General features: G+C 47.5%; 9 protein-coding genes across 9 annotated transcripts; 4 read left to right on the forward strand and 5 right to left on the reverse strand.

The window, feature by feature from the left end:
* Positions 1-204: 204 nt before the first annotated feature.
* Positions 205-4,193, reverse strand: thtA (the record flags this gene model as incomplete). The annotated part of the gene is made up of 5 exons (XM_032070025.1): positions 205-1,635; positions 1,688-1,860; positions 1,917-3,489; positions 3,540-3,654; positions 3,703-4,193. 5 exons carry the CDS (start codon positions 4,191-4,193, stop codon positions 205-207), a joined length of 3,783 nt encoding a protein of 1,260 aa, XP_031930289.1.
* Positions 4,194-5,239: 1,046 nt separating this feature from the next.
* BDV27DRAFT_124183 (TBC domain-containing protein) lies at positions 5,240-6,963 on the forward strand. Its single transcript, XM_032066037.1, has 3 exons — positions 5,240-5,801; positions 5,852-5,974; positions 6,026-6,963. The coding sequence occupies exons 1-3, from the start codon at positions 5,546-5,548 to the stop codon at positions 6,910-6,912; spliced, it is 1,266 nt and encodes a 421-aa protein (XP_031930290.1). The 5' UTR covers positions 5,240-5,545; the 3' UTR covers positions 6,913-6,963.
* A 252-nt stretch (positions 6,964-7,215) lies between these two features.
* Positions 7,216-8,546, forward strand: BDV27DRAFT_124184 (Yip1 family protein). Its single transcript, XM_032066038.1, has 4 exons — positions 7,216-7,324; positions 7,380-7,431; positions 7,506-8,211; positions 8,276-8,546. Exons 1-4 carry the CDS (start codon positions 7,280-7,282, stop codon positions 8,376-8,378), a joined length of 906 nt encoding a protein of 301 aa, XP_031930291.1. The 5' UTR covers positions 7,216-7,279; the 3' UTR covers positions 8,379-8,546.
* Positions 8,547-9,615, reverse strand: BDV27DRAFT_124186 (ubiquitin-60S ribosomal protein L40). The gene is made up of 4 exons (XM_032066039.1): positions 9,569-9,615; positions 9,476-9,482; positions 9,167-9,347; positions 8,547-8,958 (listed from the first exon to the last, which is right to left on the reverse strand). Coding segments are annotated over exons 1-4 (387 nt in total). The 5' UTR covers positions 9,570-9,615; the 3' UTR covers positions 8,547-8,760.
* A 1,105-nt stretch (positions 9,616-10,720) lies between these two features.
* BDV27DRAFT_155181 (uncharacterized protein) lies at positions 10,721-11,457 on the forward strand (the record flags this gene model as incomplete). Its single annotated transcript, XM_032072095.1, has 2 exons — positions 10,721-11,182; positions 11,431-11,457. The coding sequence occupies 2 exons, from the start codon at positions 10,721-10,723 to the stop codon at positions 11,455-11,457; spliced, it is 489 nt and encodes a 162-aa protein (XP_031930293.1).
* A 517-nt stretch (positions 11,458-11,974) lies between these two features.
* BDV27DRAFT_124189 (SDR family oxidoreductase) lies at positions 11,975-13,057 on the forward strand. Its single transcript, XM_032066040.1, has one exon. It carries the CDS (start codon positions 12,086-12,088, stop codon positions 12,842-12,844), a length of 759 nt encoding a protein of 252 aa, XP_031930294.1. The 5' UTR covers positions 11,975-12,085; the 3' UTR covers positions 12,845-13,057.
* Positions 13,058-14,138: 1,081 nt separating this feature from the next.
* Positions 14,139-17,174, reverse strand: BDV27DRAFT_142982 (non-ribosomal peptide synthetase; the record flags this gene model as incomplete). Its single annotated transcript, XM_032070026.1, has 1 exon — positions 14,139-17,174. One exon carries the CDS (start codon positions 17,172-17,174, stop codon positions 14,139-14,141), a length of 3,036 nt encoding a protein of 1,011 aa, XP_031930295.1.
* Positions 17,175-18,492: 1,318 nt separating this feature from the next.
* Positions 18,493-20,401, reverse strand: BDV27DRAFT_124192 (3-oxoacid CoA-transferase). Its single transcript, XM_032066041.1, has 5 exons — positions 19,994-20,401; positions 19,740-19,934; positions 19,301-19,687; positions 18,903-19,247; positions 18,493-18,845 (listed from the first exon to the last, which is right to left on the reverse strand). The coding sequence occupies exons 1-5, from the start codon at positions 20,253-20,255 to the stop codon at positions 18,520-18,522; spliced, it is 1,515 nt and encodes a 504-aa protein (XP_031930296.1). The 5' UTR covers positions 20,256-20,401; the 3' UTR covers positions 18,493-18,519.
* Positions 20,402-20,959: 558 nt separating this feature from the next.
* BDV27DRAFT_124195 (class I SAM-dependent methyltransferase) lies at positions 20,960-22,728 on the reverse strand. Its single transcript, XM_032066042.1, has 8 exons — positions 22,592-22,728; positions 22,499-22,542; positions 22,368-22,429; positions 22,193-22,239; positions 21,980-22,137; positions 21,864-21,920; positions 21,433-21,787; positions 20,960-21,378 (listed from the first exon to the last, which is right to left on the reverse strand). Exons 1-8 carry the CDS (start codon positions 22,658-22,660, stop codon positions 21,148-21,150), a joined length of 1,023 nt encoding a protein of 340 aa, XP_031930297.1. The 5' UTR covers positions 22,661-22,728; the 3' UTR covers positions 20,960-21,147.
* Positions 22,729-22,758: the final 30 nt, after the last annotated feature.

The following is a 22,758-nucleotide window of genomic DNA, read 5'->3' on the forward strand; positions in this document are numbered from 1 at the left end:
TGCCAGTTGGCCGCCTCAGGCCGTCAAGGTACCTCTCCAACGAATTTAACCGCCTTTGTTTCCTTTCTTCCGTCACGCTGGATTTTTATACATTCCGGCTTATATACTCCGAGAGGAACGAATTCTTTTGATTTATTGACCTTCTTTTATGTTTAATTTCCAATGTACGGCATATGTGCATTCCAATTCATCTAACATCCCCATCTAGAATCCCACATGTAGTGTGCGCTTGAGCCACTTCATTACATCTTCAACCGGGTTCGAGGTTTCCCCTAGAAGATCCTTCGACAATTCCAGAAACCGTTCATAAATGGCCTGTGGCGAACCAGTTTCTGGAGTCGAGGGGCTGTAGAACTCTTCCGTTACTAGCATGTACATTAGATAGCTCGGCCCTCGGATTGATAAACGACTCAGTATATCCCCATTGATGTGCATCTGCGAAGGCTGAAATTCAAGGGATTCGTTTCCTGCAGGGTTCCGCTGCCTTTTCCTTTTCGGCGTAAAAGGGCATATGACTGTGTCACGGATGCATAAAATTTGCAGCAAATACAGTAAACGCCATTCCTTCTCCTTTAGTGTCAAGAAGCGGTAAACTGTGCCGTTCATGGCTGTCCCATATATCACTTCGGCGCTGGTAGGCATAGTGGACTGCCGGGTGCCTGGACTGAGCCTCGTTACAGACGTAGAAAGATGTGCTTCGCACAATGCTACGGGCATCATCTTATCGTTCTCAGTTACTCTTTTCTCAGTCAATAGACTGACCCGGCCGCCTCTGCTGGAGGCAAGTGTAAGTTGCATATTCCCTCCGATATGGACATGGTGGAGCCCGTCGTGTTTCTGCCGATCGTAAGCATGAAGCACCAGTTTCTCCTCAGATGCATTGAGGATCATAAGAGATTCTCTCGAAGTCGACATGTATAAGTAGGGCTCATGAGAGCTCATAGAAACCGCTGGAGACGGTACAGGGTACCTTGCTGCTCGAAGCCATCTCGTCTGCGAAAATTTGGGTTCTAATGGTACGATTTCATGCCCGGTTGAAACCATTAGAGTAAAGTCACCATATGGTGCGATCGAATAAACCGGTCCCTCAAATTTGTGAACATATTTCACGTTACATTCGATTTGCGTGGGATCTGACATCCTTGACGTTTGTAAAAAAATGACGCGGCCACGGTCCTGCTGGTTTTTACGGGCCGTACCGATAACAATGAAGTGATATTCCTCATCACCTTTCTTGGGTGTCCACTCCAGAATGCAACTGATTTTCTCTCCAGCTGCTCCATGCGGCCTCCAGGGCCTGAGTTCATCCTCTGGACCGCAGATGGCTTGCTGTGAATCAGGGTCGACGAACTCAATGTGAGACCGCGTGAAGCGCTTGATAGGATCCGCGTCGGTGTCAAATTCAGTTCGGCTGTACGCCACAACCAAGCTCTTCAGGTACTGAGAGTATGCTAGCTTAGTGGCGCTTCCTGGCAAACCTATCCTCCTGGGGACAGTCTTCTCATCTCGCTGCAAAGTGCAAACCATAAGTTGCCCATCTGCGATGCAGAAAAGCGTATTAGAGAGACCTTCCACGTCCGAATTGGCAAAATTGGCGACTGAAAAGCTGTGGATATTTCTTGGGTGGTAGGCAGGCTGAGACCATTAGCTGCTGCCCCTGGGAACGTGTGGGAATACCGAGACTTACGTTGTTCTGGTCGGTGATCCAAATCCGCTGAAGAGTACAGTCCGGCATCACACTCTCATGTGTACACGATATTTGCCAAAATCCTTGCCCACAAGTCAACAACGCAAGGTCTCCTCTGCTCTGCACTTTGAGTGAAGTATGCCCTAATCTTTGCGGGGTTGCCTGGGTCATCACTAATGGACACCGAAGGTCAGCAAGAATTTATCTTCTAGATAAAGGGTAGACATACCAATAGAAGACACGGCATTAACACTGTCTAACGTCACACCAAATGGAACCAGGATGCCACTTCGTAGGCCACAGAGTAAGATAAACTTCTTCAACGGCCCGTTCTCTACTTTGTTGACAATTGCAAGGCTATCAATTGCCTTGGATATGTCCTCATTATACGCTACGTCCATAGTTTTCTCGGACACGAACGTGATAGATTCATTCTCTATGACATAGAGAAATATCTTCCCATTGCCCGCGCCGACACATATGAGAGACCCAAAGTCGAAAGTAATGACGGAGATGCAGACGGGTTCGAAATGCATCCTTAACGGCTCACCTACATCGGCTAAAGAAAGTTGGTCGCCAGATGGGGTTAGCCTTTTAGCATGAAGGTGCAGTCCACGTTGGTCGCGAACTGCGGCGACAATAAGAGATGCAGAGCCTTCTACGGCAGAAACAGTGATACTCTGGTCATAACCATACTCATAACGAGAGCCCCGCATTGATTCAGAGGTTGCCCCGAGATGAATCGCCCTTTCCGTCACCTGAATGATAACACCGATGTCGGTGCTTCCTGCCGCCAATGTCTGGGAGCCACAATCCAGGCCAGAATCCGCCTCGTCAATAGCACATATCTCTTCTTCGAAATCAGCCGGTAGGTCCAGGAGGACCGAAGACATAGGGTCGGATGTTAGCACGATAACACCGCCATTTGTGCCAGTCGGCATTGTCCATATGTCTCTTGTTCCTGTCAGTCCCTCTAGAGAGACGACCAGGCCTATCTGTGCCTCAATCCCGTGGCGCAGTTCAACGATTGCACCCTGTGCGAAAGACGAAGTGGAGCAAACGAACAGTCGATCGCTAGCGACGTCTGCAGACAACGGAAATTGCTGATTAGGCGACTTCACAACTACAGAGTCCGTGACAGGAGACCAGTTCATGAACTTTTGGACACATCTAGGGTGGTCTCGAGCTTTTTGGACGAATAGACCGCCATCTCCTGTGTTGCCAGCGGCGAGGAGTAGATCACCTCCTTCATTACCGAAGTGTAGAATATCAAATGCAGCATCGACGTCACAGCAAAGTTGCCCTAGATGCGCTTGATTTTCGACTTCGCCCTCGTTGCCAATTCCTAAGTAAGAGATTTGACCATCCTCACGGCAAAGGTAGATGTCGTCGTGCTTTTGGTTGTATAGCCAATTGCGCAGTGGCCTGGCCCACCGAGTCCACAATGGGGACTTTCGAGACTCTCGATCAGGAAGACCAAGCGGATACCTGCTAGGCTGTCTCCGAGGATCTAGCCTGTTCTTATATACAGCCATTGTACTCGTTGTAACGAGCATGAAAGAGGACGTTTTGGTCAATGGGATGAGCATTGTAGGTAATCTCTCCTCAAATGGCAGTAGTCTCTTGGTGACTATTGGAGAAGCTTGGCGCAGGTGTTCGCTCGCATCCCACTCGTAACATATAGCATGAGTAATCTGATCCTGGGCGACTAAAAGAAGGAGGAGGATCTTGCCGTCTTCCTCCGGTCTTGGATATAGAAATTCCATGAATATGATGTCACCATCGACACGAAAGAAGCGTTCCTATGCCGCAGCTTAGTACATGCAGGTGAAAACTACAACTTTGCACATACCTCTGATATGGGGTCTAGGTGGTGATGTGCCATCTGTGACTGGAGAACTGGTGGCTGCTTCAAAGTAAAGACACCAAAATAATCAGAAGATGCACTAACTGCTACAGCACGAGATCTGGCAAGCCTGTTAGTCATGCCCAAGTAAGTCAAAAGAGATCATTACCTTGGCTCCACTGCAATATTTCGACCGAACCGCTCGAATGTACTGACATCACTCGGTAAGGGCCGATGGTGGTGGATGAATCGATCATTCGAGGTCGAATAATAAAGAAAAACTAGTTCTCTTGAGGCGAGACTTAACAGCAATAACTGGGGAGGCAACCCTATCTGCGGCTCTGAATTGACAGGTGCGGTGCTTGCCCCCAATTTCATCTGTGCCTCCCAGGGTAACTCTGTGCCCACGTTGATGACTTTCGCTGCCATGATATTGGAATCAAAGTCCGACTTTGAAGTGACATCTTCTAAATGGAAACCGGACACGGCTTCTTTGATCTGCAAACTTCGCTCACCGATAAAAACAACATCATTTTGATGCTCACTTCTCAGACGCGCAGGTAGTATCCACTGGATGATTGGACTTGCTATCAATGTGCGAGACAAAAGACCCATTTTCGGGTGAGAATCAGAAGAGAACAAGTCATCTTCTATCTCCATCTGGTCAGCACCGTGGCGCTTTAGGGAGGCATTGATATAACCGGGGTTAGTACTCTGGTAGTTTCTTGGGAAAGACATAGTGACCCAGTGAAGAATTTGCAGTTTCCTAAAGACGGGTGGGTTACCACGGCGAATAAAATATTTATTGGAAGCAATAGAATGAATGCAAGAAAGGTGGGTAAAGCTCTTCCAGGGAAGATCGGTTGGTTTTATTTAGTCAGCTTTTCGCCTGGACCTTCGCAGAATAACACGATGCCCACACAACGGCACAATATGTTCAGGAAGATTGAAGGACAGACTTGATGATGAATAGCAAAGTGTTAGGGTCCAAGAGGAAGTTCTTCATTTAACATGCTTGAAGCTGTATAAGGACAATATCCCATCTTGGTGTGTCCCGAGTGGAAGTACCCAGGATATAATTGACCACGAATTGCCCCTCGTCGCAGATGATCGAGGAAGCAAGCACCTGGTAACAGATGAATTTCTAACTGAGGGGCAATGTACCTGTTTGCATGTGCTTAGAATATCCTTCTCGGAAGACGAGTGGAGTTGAGGACTTACTACAGCATATGGATCGCCATTCAAGGAATTTCCGTACCAATAGCATGCATTCAATAGGCCAGGGCCATTTCCCCCTTGAGCATTCAAGCTTGAGCGGAACAAACAAAGGAACTATGTGGGAATTGCGAACACAACCGCCAAGAAACGCATGGGTCCGTCACTCAAGCTGCGGGCAAGTTCAACAGGAACTCTTGCACCACCTTTGGGCACCGAAATGCACAGTGTTTGGCCTTTTAGTGCAGAATCTGCGACATTAGGTCATGGCAGCAGTGTTTGAGAGGAATAGGGTATCTCTAGAGGCTGATAACAACTGCATATCTTAAGAGGGGCTGACGGGATTGATGCCTTGTTTGTCGTCTTGGGGGCGGTGGGCGGATCGGAATAAAACCCAATGAACAGCAAATCACGGGACAAAGCAGCTTCTAGCCTGAGGCCTGCAGCAAATGTGTCCGCTTTAGACTCATAGTTGTTCCTTAAAAAGTCCCATTTGGTATGCAATGTGCCCGCGCTAAAATGCCAATCCTCTCCTGATGCCCGATGCCAACTACCAACTATCAACTCAATTCCGCATCGGTCTGACTTGGCACGTAGCTCGTGGGGCCCTTGCCAGCTGGTAATCATAATAATAGCAATAATTTTTTTATCATCCATGGTCCGGCCTAGCAGACGGAAGATACTGATAAATCCTAATTTGCAATTCGACTACCTTCTTTATTTGCTACCCTTATGAGTTTCCATTAGCACGAACAAACATTGGAAAAACCCGTTCCTTTTTTCGAGCCCAGCCAAAGATGGACCATCATTCTGAATTCAAGGATAACCCGGAGAGCTCGAGCTCAGAGACATGTTTTGAAACAGCACAGGATTCCGTATCTGAAAGTGCATCTCAAGTGTTGGAGAGAATCCGAAATGAGGAAGCTGCAGCTCGCATAGCAGAGAAGGAAGGTAAAATTCGCCGGGCATGCGAGATGCGTGATTTGGATGCGTTGGTCTCTTATGCCACTTCAGAAGGTGGCTTTCTTCGCGATGACATTAGACGACAAGCTTGTAAGTCACCAACACGAAACGGTCGTCACACTTCCATAACTAAGAAATAGGGCCTATCCTTCTCCAAAGCGACCGAGACACTGAGCTCGGGGATTGGGAAGACCTATCGCCCCATGTAGATGAAGACCAAGTCCAACTTGACGTGAACCGGTCGTTTGTTTATTATCCCAATTGTAGGTATTCTTGCATCTCAAGCTTCTACATACACTAATCCTTTGGTAAAGGCAGTGACGAAGAGCTAGCTTCAAAGAAAGATGAGCTGTCATACCTAATTAAGCAAGTGCTACGGCATTATCCAATGCTCTGCTATTTTCAAGGCTATCATGATATCGCGCAAGTTTTGCTCCTAGTACTTGGGGGGCAGACAGCGGCCTCAGCAGTTACGCGGCTGTCCCTATTCCGGATAAGAGACTATATGTTGCCCTCTCTTTCCCCGACAGTGAAACACCTACAGCTCATCCCAGCAATCATGGAAAGAGCTGATCCTGTACTGCGACGCCATCTTGCGGATATCAAACCATTCTTTGCGCTTGCAGCGACTCTTACCTTGTATGCTCATGATATTCAAGAGTATAGCGACATCGCCCGATTATTTGACTTCCTGCTGGCTCAGGAGCCAGTCGTTTCTATTTATCTTTTTATTGCGATCGTACTTTCCCGCAAGAAGGAGCTTTTAGAAATCCCTGAAGATGAACCTGAGATGCTACACTTCACACTCTCTAAGCTACCATGTCCTCTAGATCTTGAAGGTCTGATATCGAGCGCTGTGCACCTCTTCAATGACTACCCTCCGGAATCACTCCCGCTTGGGGCTTGGAAGAAAATTCCTCAGACCAGTGTGCTGAAAAGTACTCGAGATATCTTCGAGAAACAATCAATTGGAGAAGCTATATATCTTTTTGATAGACAAGTGCGACAACTGCGCTACGAAGAGCGGAAAAAGAAGGCAGTTGGTTTCTTGTGGCAGCACAGAAGAACAATTGGAACCATAGCCGTCACAATTCTGGTCGGTGCTTTCTCAGTATGGCTGAGGAAGAAGGGCTTTGAAACGACTATATCGTCGTATATCAATCGATTCAAGCTGGCTTTCCAATCTCACGACTTCTTCTAGTCTTCCACTTCATACTGTGCGTGGAGAAGATTGGTTTAAAGTGGCGTTTGTGTGTACAATATTACATTAATATACTACTGCATATCAATTCTCTCAGTGGATAATCTTCTCAAAAAATTTTCTCGTTTTACATTATGAAGTAAAGTGAAAAACCAGTACGTAGAAAGAAAACCATCAATACTTTGTATATTTAGTTAGTACTACTAGAAACTTAAGCAAGGTATACGTTGCTACCCGCTGGTCCCACAAATTGGTGGCTAGTGCGTGGCTGATTACGACAATTCCGCCAGTCGCTGATGTGTACTCTTCCGCAACTCTCAATCTCCAAGACCAACAATAACTCCCTAGACATATCGAGCAGCCCAACATGGCGAACCGGGGCTATGATGTGATTGTAGATGCGGACACCGAGGTACGTTTTCATTATCTTGCTTGCTTGACTCGAGACAACCTAATACTGGTTCCAGGGCGACCTTGGCCATACCGACCTGCAGGAGGACCTTGAATTTCATCCCTCCAGTATGTTTGTTCACCTATGTGGAGGCCACTATGACTTGCGCCAACAGGAATAACTAACCCACGCTTTCTACAAGATTTCGAGAATGATCAGCGCAATGCCAAAGTGCAGCAGGACTCGGCACCTTTTCTCGGCGGAGGCTCCTCCCGTGGTCGTGACAGGTCACCTGGTGGCACCCCTTCAAAGCATACCTGGTGGTCGATCCATTATTACGCGCAATTTTTCGATGTTGATACGAACGAGGTTCTAAGACGATGCGTCGCGGCAGTGTACCCGCGCAGTAACTTCCTCGATGTCCTAGAAGGCAACGCGGACCTGTACGGCCCGTTTTGGATCGCCACGACCGTGGTCGTGATCCTCTTTTTGACCGGCACTATCTCGCAATGGCTCTCAAACAACGATGCAGAGCACTTCGCGTACGACTTTACGCTTCTCTCTGGGGCTGCGGGCTTGGTCTACGGATATACGTTTGTTCTACCAATTGCCTTGTGGGGTGCACTGCGCTGGTTCGGTAGCTCCACTGCGGACTTGATTGAGTGCTGGGCGCTGTATGGATACTCGAATCTGGTCTGGATTGCCGTTGCGCTGGTGAGCTGGAGCCCCTTGACTGCGCTTAATTGGGCGCTTGTTGGAGTTGGTTTTGGCTGGACCGTCTTCTTCCTGCTGCGTAACTTGTATCCTGTGCTGAGTGCTACGGACGCGAAAGCCAGCAAGATTCTATTGATTCTGGTCGTTGTGCTGCATGCAGGTTTCGCCATCGCGATCAAGATCCTGTTCTTTGCGTAAGAGTTCCCTCAATACTCCCCCTTAGTAGTCAGTTCCTTTGCTGATCAATCCCATTTGCAGGCATGGAAGCCCTGTTTCCAAGAAGAACAAGGACGACCACGACAAGGACCATGATGACGATAAGCATGACGATGACGACAAGCGACGCATGTTGGGCATGTAGAGGACTTGAGGCTCCTCTCAATTCCAATATACTTTGGATCTGCTAGATGACTTGATGGATCTGCTCGGGCAGCAGAGCCAAATTCCAAACTATGTATTGACACATCTTGTTTTCATTTCTACGTTCGGTGGTCTTTCATGTGTTTGTAAAACTGTACCTATCAGAACAAGGGATTATGAGCGAAATTGAATTTTTTTACAATTCTTTTGATTGCAACTTGATCCGAGAGGGAAGTCAACTATTAACATTTGACTTTGGCTGTAATGTTTCATCATTCTAACGCCGTCCAAAACCTCCCAGGCTGCAATCGACTCATAACCCCCAGCAAGTCTCCACCACAGCAACGTAGAAAAACCGTAACAAGATAGATAGATGGAATCGTTTATTTGAGCTTCTTCTTAGGGCGGAGCTGGTTGGTGTGACCGCACTTCTTCTTACGGCAATTGGTGGCACGAGGGGGAAGGCGGGCGTAGCACTTGCGGCAGATGTTCTTCTCGCAGTTGTACTTGGAGGCGAGGGCCTTGAGGGAAGGCTCGATGATACCACCACGGAGACGGAGGACGAGGTGGAGAGTGGACTCCTATAAAGTTGATGTCCATCAGCCGACCATTCCTTTCATTCAACAATGCATATCCGACTTCCGAGCCTTAAATTCGTTCCCAATATGACACCCGTGCGATCGGCTCTGCTACATCTCCATCGCAAACAAACCGCATCGCACGGTCTTCATATCCGATCACGAAAATGGCCATCCATTTCTAGCACCTCGAGAGTGGGTTCCTTCATACCTTCTGGATGTTGTAGTCGCTCAGGGTGCGGCCATCCTCAAGCTGCTTACCGGCGAAGATCAGACGCTGCTGGTCGGGGGGGATACCCTCCTTGTCCTGGATCTTGGCCTTGACGTTGTCGATGGTGTCGCTCGACTCAACGTCGAGGGTAATGGTCTTACCCGTGAGGGTCTTGACGAAACTATCATCGGAGTCTTGTCAGCATCATTGTCCTCGTCATCGTTCGTGTCATATCTTTCGCAGCCGGTTCTGGGTCGCATCGGCGGGCTTTAAAGGTTCAATATGGTGCGGAGAACGAGGGAAACCTACATCTGCACTGTAGACGCGCGAAAAAAAAGAACAAATTAGCTCATCATCCCGAGATCAATATAACGACACCACTTAAACGCCGGAATAACATACTGGTTGCGATTTTTCGTTGTTGCTGGCTGACGATCGCTGAAAGGTCCGGTCGGTCGGAAGAGGCGATGACACTCAATTTCACCATTTCTCGCTTAGCAAACAAGTGGCCCACGTGATGTCCGACAATTACACGTGATGTACCCTAAGCCCTAGCTTGCAGGTCCGTATCCGGCCTGGTTTCATGATTGATGCCCCTACATTCTGCCGCCGACTCCCGACCTTCCCGTCTCCACAGTTTCCACTCCACCACTTAGATATGGAGACTGGTTAGCAACTTAGCATACCCTAAACTCTTCTAGGTTATTTATAGGAACCTAGTGCTCACTACAACCTGCATGTACAGTTGCTAAAGAACACTGCAGACCTTATAACGGCTTTATATCTTGGGAAGCGCATATCCTCTAATATATGATTTTCAAAATCTTCCAATATATGACAGAAATTAACTTGCCAATGTGCTCTGCTTCGGGGAGGCTTTTGAGGATGTTCTCTGATTGTACCGTATCATGTTCCAGGATTTCGGAAAACATGACACAGATTGCGTGGGGAATATTTGCAGGCAACCCTTCTGAGTAGAGTCACCGAGTATTCCCCATGCAGATCTTTGCATCATTGCGGGAACTTACGTGCAGGAATCACACCGCATCAAGGCTATATAGATATCCTCATTGCCTGCCGATTGAGCGAGCATACACGGATACTAAACCATCTCCAACAATGACTTATTCCAAGCAAACAATAGCCCTAGTCTACCATTCCGCGCCGTCTTTCGCTCACTGGGATATTCTGAAGAAGACTGCAAAAGGTTAGAAGTGGGGTGAAGCTGCAGACGAAATCGCCGAAACCCTAACCAAACTCGGATATAATGTCACACATGTCCCAGGCATTCACGCCCTCATCAAGAGACTTGCTGCCGGAGACGGTGAGACCTGGAGCCTAGCTTTCAATATGACTGAGGGCTTGCACGGGACAGCCAGGGAAGGACAGGTACCTGCTTTATTGGAGGCCTATCGTGTTCCTTTTACATTTTCTGATGCGGCTACTATGACATTGTGCTTGGATAAGGGGAGGACAAAGATACTTTCTTATGAACATGGGCGATAAAGAAGTCGGCAGTGTTTTACTAATAGTGAATAATCTAAAACAAAAGAGATGGTCCTTCAGCATTACGGTGTCCCAACAGCCCCATTTGTCGTACTGCACCTCGATGATGAAGAGGAACTCACACCTGAGAAGATCCAAAAGACAATAGACAATTCCCAGCACGCCAAAAGCCTCTCAAAATATCCGCTGTTTGCAAAACCACTTGCCGAGGGCTCTTCGAAGGGTATACAAACTAGCAACAAGATTAGAAACGCAAGCGAGCTATATCCTGCTATTCAAGACGTGAGAGCGAGTACCGTTTCCTCAAGTGGGATTCTCATCGAGGCCTTCTTATCCGGCAGAGAGTTTACTGTTGGATTGTTAGGAACAGGCAAGAATGCGTGGGTTGTAGGTGTCACTGAGATGGTATGGAAGGGGCAAAAGAGACAAGATGGTGCATTGGATGAGAATATTGCATTCACCACAGAGAGGTCTAAGGCTAACGACGATTGGGATGGGATTGTTGATGAGGTCAGGGCGGACAGATCAGATCCTCAGGCGGAATTAGCCCCGATGTTCTAGTCTGCTTCAATATACTACAAGAGGGAGACTACTATAACTCTCCTTTATTTTCTTCCTTCAGACCTGTCATAGAAGTCTTGTTCAGTTTTTGAAAGTAATGTCCTCATGTTGAACCCGTTGTCAGTCGGACTCAGGAACTCTCTCATTTTATATCTTCAATCTGCGACCGATAAGATACTTCACTAATCCTACCCAAGGAAATAGACCAATCTGTCGCCATTTAAGACTGGGCTCGTAGCTTGCATATTGACAAAGGATGATAAAATATACGTAAAAAACAAACAAAGATGTATTGAAATATCGTTAAAGATCATGGATTGTAGTATGGCTCCTTGTGGGGGATGCCCTTGACCTATCCAATCAGGCACCGTCTAGCGTTGCAGGTCTCAGGCACCAAGGCCACTAGGGTTCCCAAAGGTGGGGGGATGATATTGACACCTCAACTTCCACTACAGGGGGATGGGTGCTTATTAGAACACTTTGATATGTATGGGATGATGTAGATCAGGATGCTATGGGACATGCCCTAAAGTCTCACGGAGCTACGAGGTTGGAAAAGAAACGAAACGGAACGTAGATCATTTGAACGAATCAAACCTAAGGAGAAACCCTAAAATCTGACGAGAGAAGTTTACTAAGTGCAGATGAAAGGCAAATAAAGAAGGACTACAAGAGGGACCCAACTATATAAACCCTGTCCTCCCCCATGGACTGCCCCTCTATCTTTTCCTTCCCCCTTTATCTTAGTCCACTGGGAAACTGACCACTAGTTTCCGAATCAACACTCACTTCACTCTTGTATCCATTCGCTACACTTTGCCGTGCTACTATCTTCTGCCTACTACGCTAGCCATGGCATCCGGCAACAAAGTTTACGTTGTCACCGGTGGGAACAGAGGTCTCGGCCTTGGCCTGGTCAAATCGCTCCTGGCGCGCCCTGCTACCACCGTCATTGCTTCTGTCCGCAATGCGGAGGCAGCCGCCAGTCTCCAGGCGGAGGCCCAAGCTGTCACCGCAGGCAAGCAAAGCAGCCTCCACATTCTCCAGCTCGACTTCTCATCGGCCAGTGCTCCCGAAACGGTCGCCGAGACTTTCAATACTGCCGCTGGCGTTGACCACATTGACGTTCTCATCTGCAACGCCGGGTACGCAGCCCCCATGGTGCCTGCTGTCTTGACTTCGGCTGAGGATCTGCGGGCATCCTTCGAAACCAACACAATTGCTCCCTTGCTCGTCTTCCAGGGACTGTGGCCCTTACTCCAAAAATCCGCTGGCGCGCCCAAGCTCATCAACATTACTTCTTCAGTCGGCTCCATCGGCGGCCAAGAACCCTTCCCGGGCGGCGCTTATGGGCCCAGCCGTGCGGCGGGAAATTGGCTCACGCGCGCACTTCATCTTCAGCACCCGAATCTGATTGCCGTGGCACTACACCCGGGATGGGTGCAGACACGGGCAGGAGACTTTGTCGCTCAGCAGTGGGGATACGTACCTGGCCCTCCTGAGACAATCGACAACAGCGTCAAGGGAATGCTGCAGTTGATCGACGGGGCTACTCGAGAGGCTACTTCGGGCAAGTTCATTACCTATGAGGGACAAGAGCTGGTGTGGTAGACCTTTGCCAGCCTCAACCTATGTTGATGCCTTGTTAGAGATTCTCACTTGGAAATTATACTGGAATATACTAATGCAGTCCATTTCAGTTATGAATTTCAACCTCATTGACTCAGGACTAAAACTTGCCCTATGACATGAGACATGTAGACATTTTTCTCTCCGCCTCCTCCCCTTTAGTATTCCTCTTGTGACTTCCATGCAAGGCTATACATCCCACTACCCCACTATCTATAGTTAGATCAAGTACTGCCCTAACCCAACCCACTTTATTCTCCAATGGTGACCATTATAAGAATAACAATCAGAGAACAGATAAGGATGAGGAAATAGCAATGATAGTCAAACATTTTAGTGCCATATTACGTGGGACGATGAGCGTATCTTGCAGATTGTTAACTGCCATAAAATGTACAATAAACGCTAGACTACAAAAGCCTGAACCTTAATCCAGCTGGCTATTGTATATAAGCGAGCTGTATCCCCCCCACCATCTGAGGAAGTGTTAGGATGATGCTGGATGTAGAGGTCTCTCATTTTCATACGTCTCCACTTCAAGAAAATGTGTAGAAGACCGCCCCTGGATATGCTCCTTTTTCTTGTTTCCTTATATCATCATATATGCACCAGTTCATAGTACATTGTCGTCCGCTGCAACCGCGGTTAACCGCCTCAGGCAACAATTACCCCGCCGCGTGCGCTGCCCTATATAGATCCTGATCGCGCAGAGGATTTAGATGTCTCAAATTATTTATTCTATTCTAATATATATATTCTCTGTGTTGTTCTAAATATAATAGATTTTTCTTATGCCACTTATCTTACAGCATATCCATCTACTATACTCCGCAGACATACCACCAGCCCGATTACATACGCCGAAGGAGCCCTGACATCCTGCAAGCCGCCGAGGATGACTACCTTAGAGATCCTCTAGTTTATCGCTAGCTAGGCTTCTTATAGTTTAAGTTATTCCGAGTCTTCTAGAGAGAGCACACTAGGCCATGTGGGAAGGTCATAGGGCTCGAGGTTTCTTGGCCATATAAATAGTTATCTTGTCGTAATTTTTAGATTTATTTCCACTCTTCCATAATATGAGATTCGAGGCAAATAACATATAATTATAATTATGATAATAATAGAAAAACGAAGAGAAAATTTTACTTGTTTGGGGAAAGAATTGCATTTACCAGAACAATAAAAATCACAAAAAAAGGAGGTAGCTTGCATATTTCTGTACCATCTCATGAACGGCCGCGAGAAAAGCCGGTAGCAATAGTTCGAAGTGCCACCGTTAGTTATTAATAGGCGGCATCTTGTAAAATCCTTTGCTCTCCCAGAAATCAAGGAACTTATCCAGCATCTGGGAATTAAATGGTACATATTGAATATCCGGTGCATCCTTCAGGGCTGCAACAGTGTTAGAACTATCATAGTGAGGCGTATTCCTACTTGTCTCAAAACGAGTGAGTCCGTTCAACACTGGCTCCTGGAGTAGTGGCATAACTGGGAGCAAGGGATTATCCATATCACTTGTTTTCTGTAGCATCCGAACCCAGTCCCAGTAGGGGATATGCTTCAATGAATATCCGAGGTTCCTGATCACATCCACCGTCTGTTCAAGGTTCACCGAGTCCTTCGGGTCGGGAGCAACCAGACTGTATGCTCTGCCGAGGTTTTCATTACGAGAGGCGATGTGTAGGGTAGCATCGAGCACATAGTTGATTGTCACGTACTCCATTCTCTGGAGTGGAAGAATGGGGAATGCACCCAGTTTGATACTGCCCACTATCAAGCGTGCAAAGAAGTCATCCGGATTTCCAGCTCCGTTTCGGAAGTCACCGATGGTGAATCCAGGCCGATAAATGGCAGTGGGAAGCCCACGGTCACGAGCTCGACGCACCATCATTTCAGAAACCCATTTACTTTGCGCGTAGCCGATGTCAAATGATAAGCCTCGTACGTGGGGCTCAAGAGGCTCATCTTCGAGGCATTTACGGGTCCCAAATACCAGGCCGGTTGGGCCCCATGCGTCAATGCTGGACATGAAGTGGAAGGCCTTTCGCCGTCCACTAGCAGCAATATCTAACATGTTTTTCGTTCCCAGTGTGTTAGAGTCAAAATGGGCTTGGTATGGATCGCAGAAGTTAACTTTGGCAGCCAGATGGAAGACCACGCTTGCCCAGTTGGCCAACCAGTCGAACTGCTCTGCTGGGAGCCCGAGCAAGTCGAGAGATATATCTCCGGTTAGGACCCTTAGTTTGTGCATGTGTTGTTTGGATTGATCCCAGAGATCATATTGCTCCAAAGCCGCCTCCACCCTGTCTCGAGGTGTAATGCCATTTTTAGACCGTGCGACACATACAATTTCTTTGACTGTCGGCATCTGTAGGAATCGGCTCAGAAAATTGACACCGACAAATCCAGTAACTCCTGATATGAAGACTTTCCCTTCCTTTTCTGCTTGCCAATCAGGTACGGCATGCAGACAGTCAGCGATCTTGGAGTGCGCAATCCACTTGTCTGCTTCGTCCGGTGCATTTCCTCCTTCAGCAAACTCATCAAGGTAATGAACTAGATCACCAAGCCTTGAGTTCTCATGAAGTGATCGCATGGAGATTGTCTTCCCTAAATGCTGCCTCAGTTTACTTATCAGAGTTGCACACTGAAGAGACGTTCCTCCAAGTACAAGGAAGTCATCCTCGTCGTCGATGTTGTTTTTGTTCAGTAAGGATGACCAAAGAGACTTCACGACGCTTGTAGTGTCGTTTCCACGGTCATCTGCTTGTTTTCCATTGTGAACCCCTTGTCTCTCTCGACTTTCTTGGTACTGCTGCTCTAATGCTTTCCGGTCAACCTTATCATGCGTCGTCATGGGATACTCCGAGCAAAAGATAAAATCGCTCGGAATCATATAAGATGGCAATCTCTGCTCCAGAAATTCAGAGAGTGTACGGGCACGAACTGTATTAGCAACAGCTGGTATCACAAATGCAACAAGGAACGGTTCTTTGTTTTCGTCTTTTGAAGTAATTTGCCGTACGACAGCACCAGACAACCAACCGCTTGCATGGAGAGTTTGTTCGATTTCTCCTAATTCCACGCGGAAACCACCCTGTTTTACTTGGTGATCTGCGCGGCCAACATATTCAAGGACCTCAGGCTTAGCTACACGATACCTTGCTAGATCGCCAGTTCGGTAATATTTGATTCCATGTAGGGTGACGAAGCTGTTCTCGTTCTCCTCCGGGCGGTTGATATACCCTGTAGTCATACCGGGCCCCCCCAGAAGGATTTCGCCTACCTCACCGGGCTTTGTAATGAGTTCTAGGTTCTCATCCACGAGGCACAATTTAGTGTCCCCAGCTGGCCCACCAATGCCCAAGAAATCATGTTGGAACTCTTCAGCTTTAATCTCGTGCATGGTGGAATAAGTTGTTGTCTCCGTTGGGCCGTACGTGTTCCAGAGATGCTTTGGAGGTGCAGAGGATTTCATGATGGCCTTTACGGCAGCGACACTGGGTACATCACCGGCACTCAAGACAAGTCTGACACCACGGAAAGCCGTAGGACAGGTGTAGCCAGTAATAGAAAGTAACGCTGCCGTCAAGAATATCACTGAGATGGTTTTCTCTGCGATGAACTCTCGGAACGCGAACGGATCAGTTACAACCATGCGAGGCACAGGGACCATCGTTGCGCCTGCGACCAATGGACCGAACACTTCAAAGAGAGAAATATCGAAGCCAGGGTTGTTTATAACTGCAACACGGTCAGAGGGTTCCAGCGGCGTACAGGCTGTTTTTGTCACTAGATGAGTGATAGCTCTTTCAGGTATCTGAACAGCCTTGGGTTTTCCACTTGATCCTGATGTGAATAGAATATGGCTGCGGTATTCGTGGTCTGGGTCATGGACTGAACCGTTCACTTGGCTGTCTTTCTGCGCATCAGAAGTATCAGAAGGACTCCGGCCTGTTATAGGAATCACCGTGTGTTCGATATCATCGGCAATATCTTCCTTGTCAGATAGAATATATTTGGCTCCGATATCAGTGAGCATATTACTCAGACGAAGCTTGGGCGTCGATGGCTCGATTGGTACGCAGGTCAGTCTTGCTCTGATGACCGCAAGCTGGGCAATGACAAGATTGGAGTTTATTTCCTCTATGATGCAAATCGGCTCCTCGGGGCCCAAGTGGTAATTCTTCAACACGGAGGCTAGCCTGTCGACTTCTCGGTTCAGGTCCTTATATGTCAATTTCTGGATATCATCTTCGATGGCGATGGCGTCCGGTCTCTGGCTAACGTGGGTGGAGAGGTAGCGATCCATTATGATGGATGCAACAAACGAATGGCTTGAGTAGAAGGATAAAGCGAGTAGATAGTTGACGCGAACAGATTTCAATATTGTGCTCGTAAGAATTGCAATGCTCGTTTTCGAGGTTTTGCTCTAAGCATCCTGTATTGAATCCCGAAACACCCCACAACCTTATATGCCCTCTCGACTGCACCATAGCGCTCCATACACACCTTAACGATGGCGGAATTCGTCATTTTCATGCTCAATGACCAGCTATGATAGAATGTGTCATTATCCAAGATGGGAGATTATTACATTAAGCTTTTCCCGACAGTCACACGGCAACAGCAAGTGCAGCTCGACATTCGAGGAATCGTATTCCGTTCAATAGCAAATCTGCTCCCATTCGTTGCCCAATAGCAAGAGGAGGATACTAATTATGGGGCCTTTTGACAGTAAAGCTTCAATCAAGATGGATACAAGCGACATCAGGATTTTGAGGGTCGAGCGGCTAGGAAAGTCAGCAACAGGCTTGGATATTCCAAAGTTAAATCTAAAAAATATCGACACCACATTGGATATATTCCATGTCAAATAGCTTCATATTTGTAATATCTTCTTGATTTCCGGAAAAGAAACGACCTGACGCTCATGGGTGAGTGGGTCCAATGATGTCGTAGTAGGGCATCCTCGCCGCTGCGCTGGTTGAGGGCTCAGGGCATCGGGAATCGGGCATCTGCAGGCAATCAATTATACTTTCCGAGAAGTAAGGACTCTGACCACTTGAGACGTGGCTTTCGGAGTCTTCACGTACAGAGTGATTCTAGACTCTGTACTGCGTAAGGTTGTAAATTAGCAACATAAAAAAAAAAAACTATAGGGCCAAGCGTCAGTGGATCGGCGTATCAGGTGCTGCAGATTAACGAAGAAGGCAACTAATGCATGACGTTACATGCTCTGAAGAAATCTTTAATTGGTAGGATGACAAGAAAATATTTGTGTTGGCAGTGAGACGGACGTGATTCTGTCATAAGCGCCAGTGGGTGGCTTCTCCGTATCAGGTTTATGTCAAACTTTACAGCTTCATGCCTGCACTACGTTTATGTTCAAAACCCATGGCCTCGTGTTGCGGCCAGAGACCAATGATTTATAGTGATTGATCCTAGTGGGGAATTGAGGCGCAGTGGGTCATGCACAATGATTTATGACTCGAGTTAGAATGTCGAATACAAACCGAGTAATTGCTTCCAGAGTCAATGAGACTACGTCTACAATTAGGAAATGATTAACCTCTCTCCAAGTCATGATGTTGGAACACCTTGGTAGACAAAACAGGAATCAATTTAACGTTCTATATGTGCATGGATATCTAAAATTACAACATGGGCTTCAAGTCATCCGCAACCTTGAAAGGAGCGGCAGTCTTGCTGCGGATCTCCTCAACAGAGACACCCTCAGCGTATTCGGCGAGCGTCAGACCCTCGGTGGGGCTGACTTCAAAGACGGCCAGATCAGTGATGATCTTCCACACGCAGCGGGGGCCAGTCAGGGGGAAAGAGCACTCAGACAAGATCTTGGGGTTGCCCTTCTTGTCAACGTGCTCCATAGTCACAACGACCTTGGTCTTCTCAGGGTTGGCGACCAAGTCCATGGCGCCACCGACACCCTTCACCTTACCAGGAAGCATAAAGTTCGCGAGATCTGTGGGTAGTTGTTAGAGGGTGAAGGAAATCTCAGGAATAGAGTCAAAAGACATACCTCCGTACTGGCTCACTTGGAGAGCACCGAGCATAGTAAGATCAATACGTCCAGAGCGAATCATACCAAAGCTCTCGTGAGAGCCGAACACAGAAGCACCATTGGCCAGGGTGACAGTCTCCTTACCGGGGTTGATGAGGTCAGGGTCCTCCTCACCCGGCTTAGGGTAACCACCCAGTCCCAGAATACCGTTCTCGGCCTGGAGGACGACCTCCACGCCTTCAGGGAGATACGAAGGAGCGATCAGGGGCATTCCAATACCCAGGTTAACATACATTCCGTCCCGGAATTCCTTGGCAGCACGCTTGACGATACGCTCACGACGGGCGGTAGCTTCACCGGAACCTAGGTGATTGTGAGAAATGAGATTTGTTAAAGAAAGAGGACCAAAAACTCACCGGCCTTGAGCATCTCACTAGGGTCCTTGGCGAATGTGAGCTTCTCAATCTGCTTTTCACCCTGGCTCTGAATGACCTTGTTGACGTAGATTGACTGCAGGTGAATATCCTCGGGGTCGATCTCTCCGACTTCGACAATGTGGTCCGCTTCAACAATGGTGTACTTGGCGTTCTTGGCCATGGCCTCGTTGAAGTTGTTCATCGCCTTACGGAACTGACAGTTACCCAGCTTATCGGCCTTGTGTACCTTAACCAGAGCGTAGTCACCGAAAATAGCCTCTTCCAGAATGTAGTTCTTGCCGTTAAACTCGCGGGTTTCCTTAGGCTTGGACGTTTCCGCCACAGTGCCATCCTTGTTGTAACGTACGGGGAGTTCACCAGTTTGCACTGTTTAAACGTCAGCTCGTCTGGCCTAGCAAAGAAGTTGGAGAAGACGAACCAATTGTTCCATAAGCCGCGGGAGTATAGAACGCAGGGACACCAGCTGCACCAGCAGCACACTTTTCAGCAATGGTACCCTGGGGAGTGAGTTCCAACGCGAGGTCACCATTCAGATACATTTTTTCAAAGACCTTGTTTTCACCGATGAACGAAGCAATCATTTTACCAATTTGTCCGGATTCCAGTAACTGTCCTGTTTGGTATTAGCCGTCATTCTGCAGGTGTCACAGCCACTATTCTTTAGCAACGTACCAAGACCAGCACCCGGCATGCCGGCATTGTTGGAGACCACCGTCAAATCAGTGACATCCGGACGATCACGCACAGCGTTGATCAAAGTATTGGGCACACCCGAGAAACCAAATCCTCCCACAAGGAGAGTAGAGGAACCCTTCAAGTCCTTAACGGCTTCCTGAGCTGATTCACATAGCTTATTGATTGCTCTTCTTGAGGTTGAGGCGGAGAAGTTCCGCCGCCCTACTGGGCGGAACATAGAGAGGAAAGGTCGCGACATCGTGTCGACCAACCTTTTGACAATTGACTCAAAACTGCTGGTGAGTATGAAACTGAGGAAAGGAAAGAAAAAGAAGAAGAAGAAGAGAAGGCAATAAAAAGAGATCCATGGCGGCAGCGCCACAGAGTAGCGACCACAGCTCCGACCCCAACATGAGGGTCGAACAACCAGCTACTCCGTACATTTTCGGTTAGATACAAAGCCGACAAAGTGATTATCCGCCCGGTCCTTGCAGACCGCTTTGCCGCCTTCCGAAGCCGGGCCCACCGCCGGCTGAGGTTTGGGGTACTGTCGCGTACGGGACTGTATTCAAACTACGGTATCGCGGAGGGAAGAACCCTCATCCCCGCGGGGGAATGGAGTCCATTTTGGGTCTTGCATCGGATGAGTTCAAGTTCTAGTTCAGCTGTCAGTGTGGGCTTTAATCTCTCACTATGAACTAAGCCCCGACTTCAACCTATAAGTATAACGGGATAACCCATTTGAGCACTTTTTAAAGTCTCCGATCTTGAGAACTAGATCAGATCGATTAGATAAAAGCGGTACGGATACAGAGTAATGGTCGGAAATGTCATGTATCGATTGTAAGTTACCATTCCGACAGCGGGAGTCACATCGGCAATGGGTTTTTTTACATCGTCCTAACAACGTAATTCAACTATCTATTTCTCTAACCGTTATATTAAATGATATTGTCAATACTCCTCACCAGCTACAGTTTTATTGAGTCTTGTTGGCTGAGATTGCCATGCTACTTAGCCATCGATTCCAATGCCAAGTAGTCAGCGAGTGTATATACGTCAAACCGACTGCATGACTATGTACAGTACAACCTTTGCTCTAAGAACAACGAGGTCGTGTCCTCATTTTCCATGGGATCGGCCCTATCGCATCAAGGTTTCCGACCATATACAACATGGACTGGAAGATATAAATGCAATGATCGATCAAATAGCTCCTTCTTAACCTTGTCCATCATTACTTGCATCTCCTCTTCACTCCAACCAAGGACTCGTGTGAAAAGTGCAGGCGTATAAGCCTCAATAGCTTGCAACTCTTCAACGAACCCAACCTTCCCCAGTTCTTTCATCCTCGCGTCCTTAGGCCAAGTACCAAGGGGTATCTGTATTCCATGCCGAGTTAGCATAGTACATTGCTATACCGTTCGTTTACTAACCTTAAGTAACGTTTCTGTGACGTCCACAAAACCAACTTCTTCCAATTTCTGTTTCCATTGACAGGCATTATCCAACGGCTTACCGAATTTTCTACCACTCTCGCGGATTTTTTTCATCCACTCTTGAGCAACGACAGCCTTCTCCGCAGTATCATCATCGGATAAGAAATGGGCGCTGACGGCTTGGAGCTCAAAGTAGCCTCCAGAACTCGTATGGTCAAATACTTGCCGAAAAAGCTTGTCGATGTTGCCTATGCACCCGGACAGTTCACGCGCATGGATATAGTCGAATGGTGTTCTATACAGCCAGTCTGATTCGAAGTCGTCTATCTCAAACTGACAGTTTGGCGGTACCCTATAGAAAGTATCAGCTCGAGTCACTCCTTGAATTACAGTAGCGAAGAGGGGGGAGAAAGGAAAAGACACTATACCACTTCGGCTGGATCGGGCTCAAATCGTTACCAATAACCTGAGCATTTCCGTATTCGCTATAAGGTGGTGTATATGTTAACGCCTGAGAAAGTGAGCAATAATTATGCACCCTTACTCAGCAAAATCTACGGCCCAAAGGCCGGTTCCAGTACCCAGATCGAGAACACGTTTGGGGCTCTCGCTAAGAGGCGCTAGATGGAGCTTTCCTTCCAGCAACAGAGAGTATATATGGTGCACCAGACCCATGCGGTCTTGCTCTGCTTCGTCATTCGGCTACTAGAGACTCAATAATCAATATAACAGGGTAGTTATGGGATGCGCTAGCTACCCCTATATAAATTCCTTCATGATAGGCGTGATAGCGACGTCCATTCTGTTAAGAGTTCATTAGCTTAAACACATCGACTAGAGTGTTTCTTGCCCGTACCTCATATCTGGTCATTTGGAAGACCTTGTTTCAGCTAGACGAACATTCAGGTGTTGCGGGAAAAGTATCTGGAGATCATACCTGTAATCGGTAATGCTAGCGCTTATAGAGGTCAATCCACTTGCAGAGGTAAAAGCTCTACAATGTATTGTTAGTTATGCTCTCTGCTGTTGTTCATTGATCCACCAGATTAGACAGAAAACTAACGAGTAATCATCTCCAGCATTCTTTTCTATGCCGGATGAGCTGTCCTGGGCCATGTCAGCTGATAACGTGAAGACCTTGCATTAGGAGGCCTACATCGATTAGTAAAGGATCTGCTCCGAGTATTGACGAATAATGAGCTTTTTGAGACGATTCTTCGAACATTTTATCAACAAAGCAAAAAAGGGCACAGAAGCAGACGTGATTTACATTTTTTTTTCTTCTTTCTTTTCGGCGGGGCGAGCGTTGTGATTTAAAGCAGC

The sequence above is a fragment of the Aspergillus caelatus genome (genome assembly GCF_009193585.1).
Source record: "Aspergillus caelatus strain CBS 763.97 unplaced genomic scaffold BDV27scaffold_39, whole genome shotgun sequence".
In the NCBI taxonomy this organism is placed as follows: Eukaryota; Fungi; Ascomycota; class Eurotiomycetes; order Eurotiales; family Aspergillaceae; genus Aspergillus; species Aspergillus caelatus.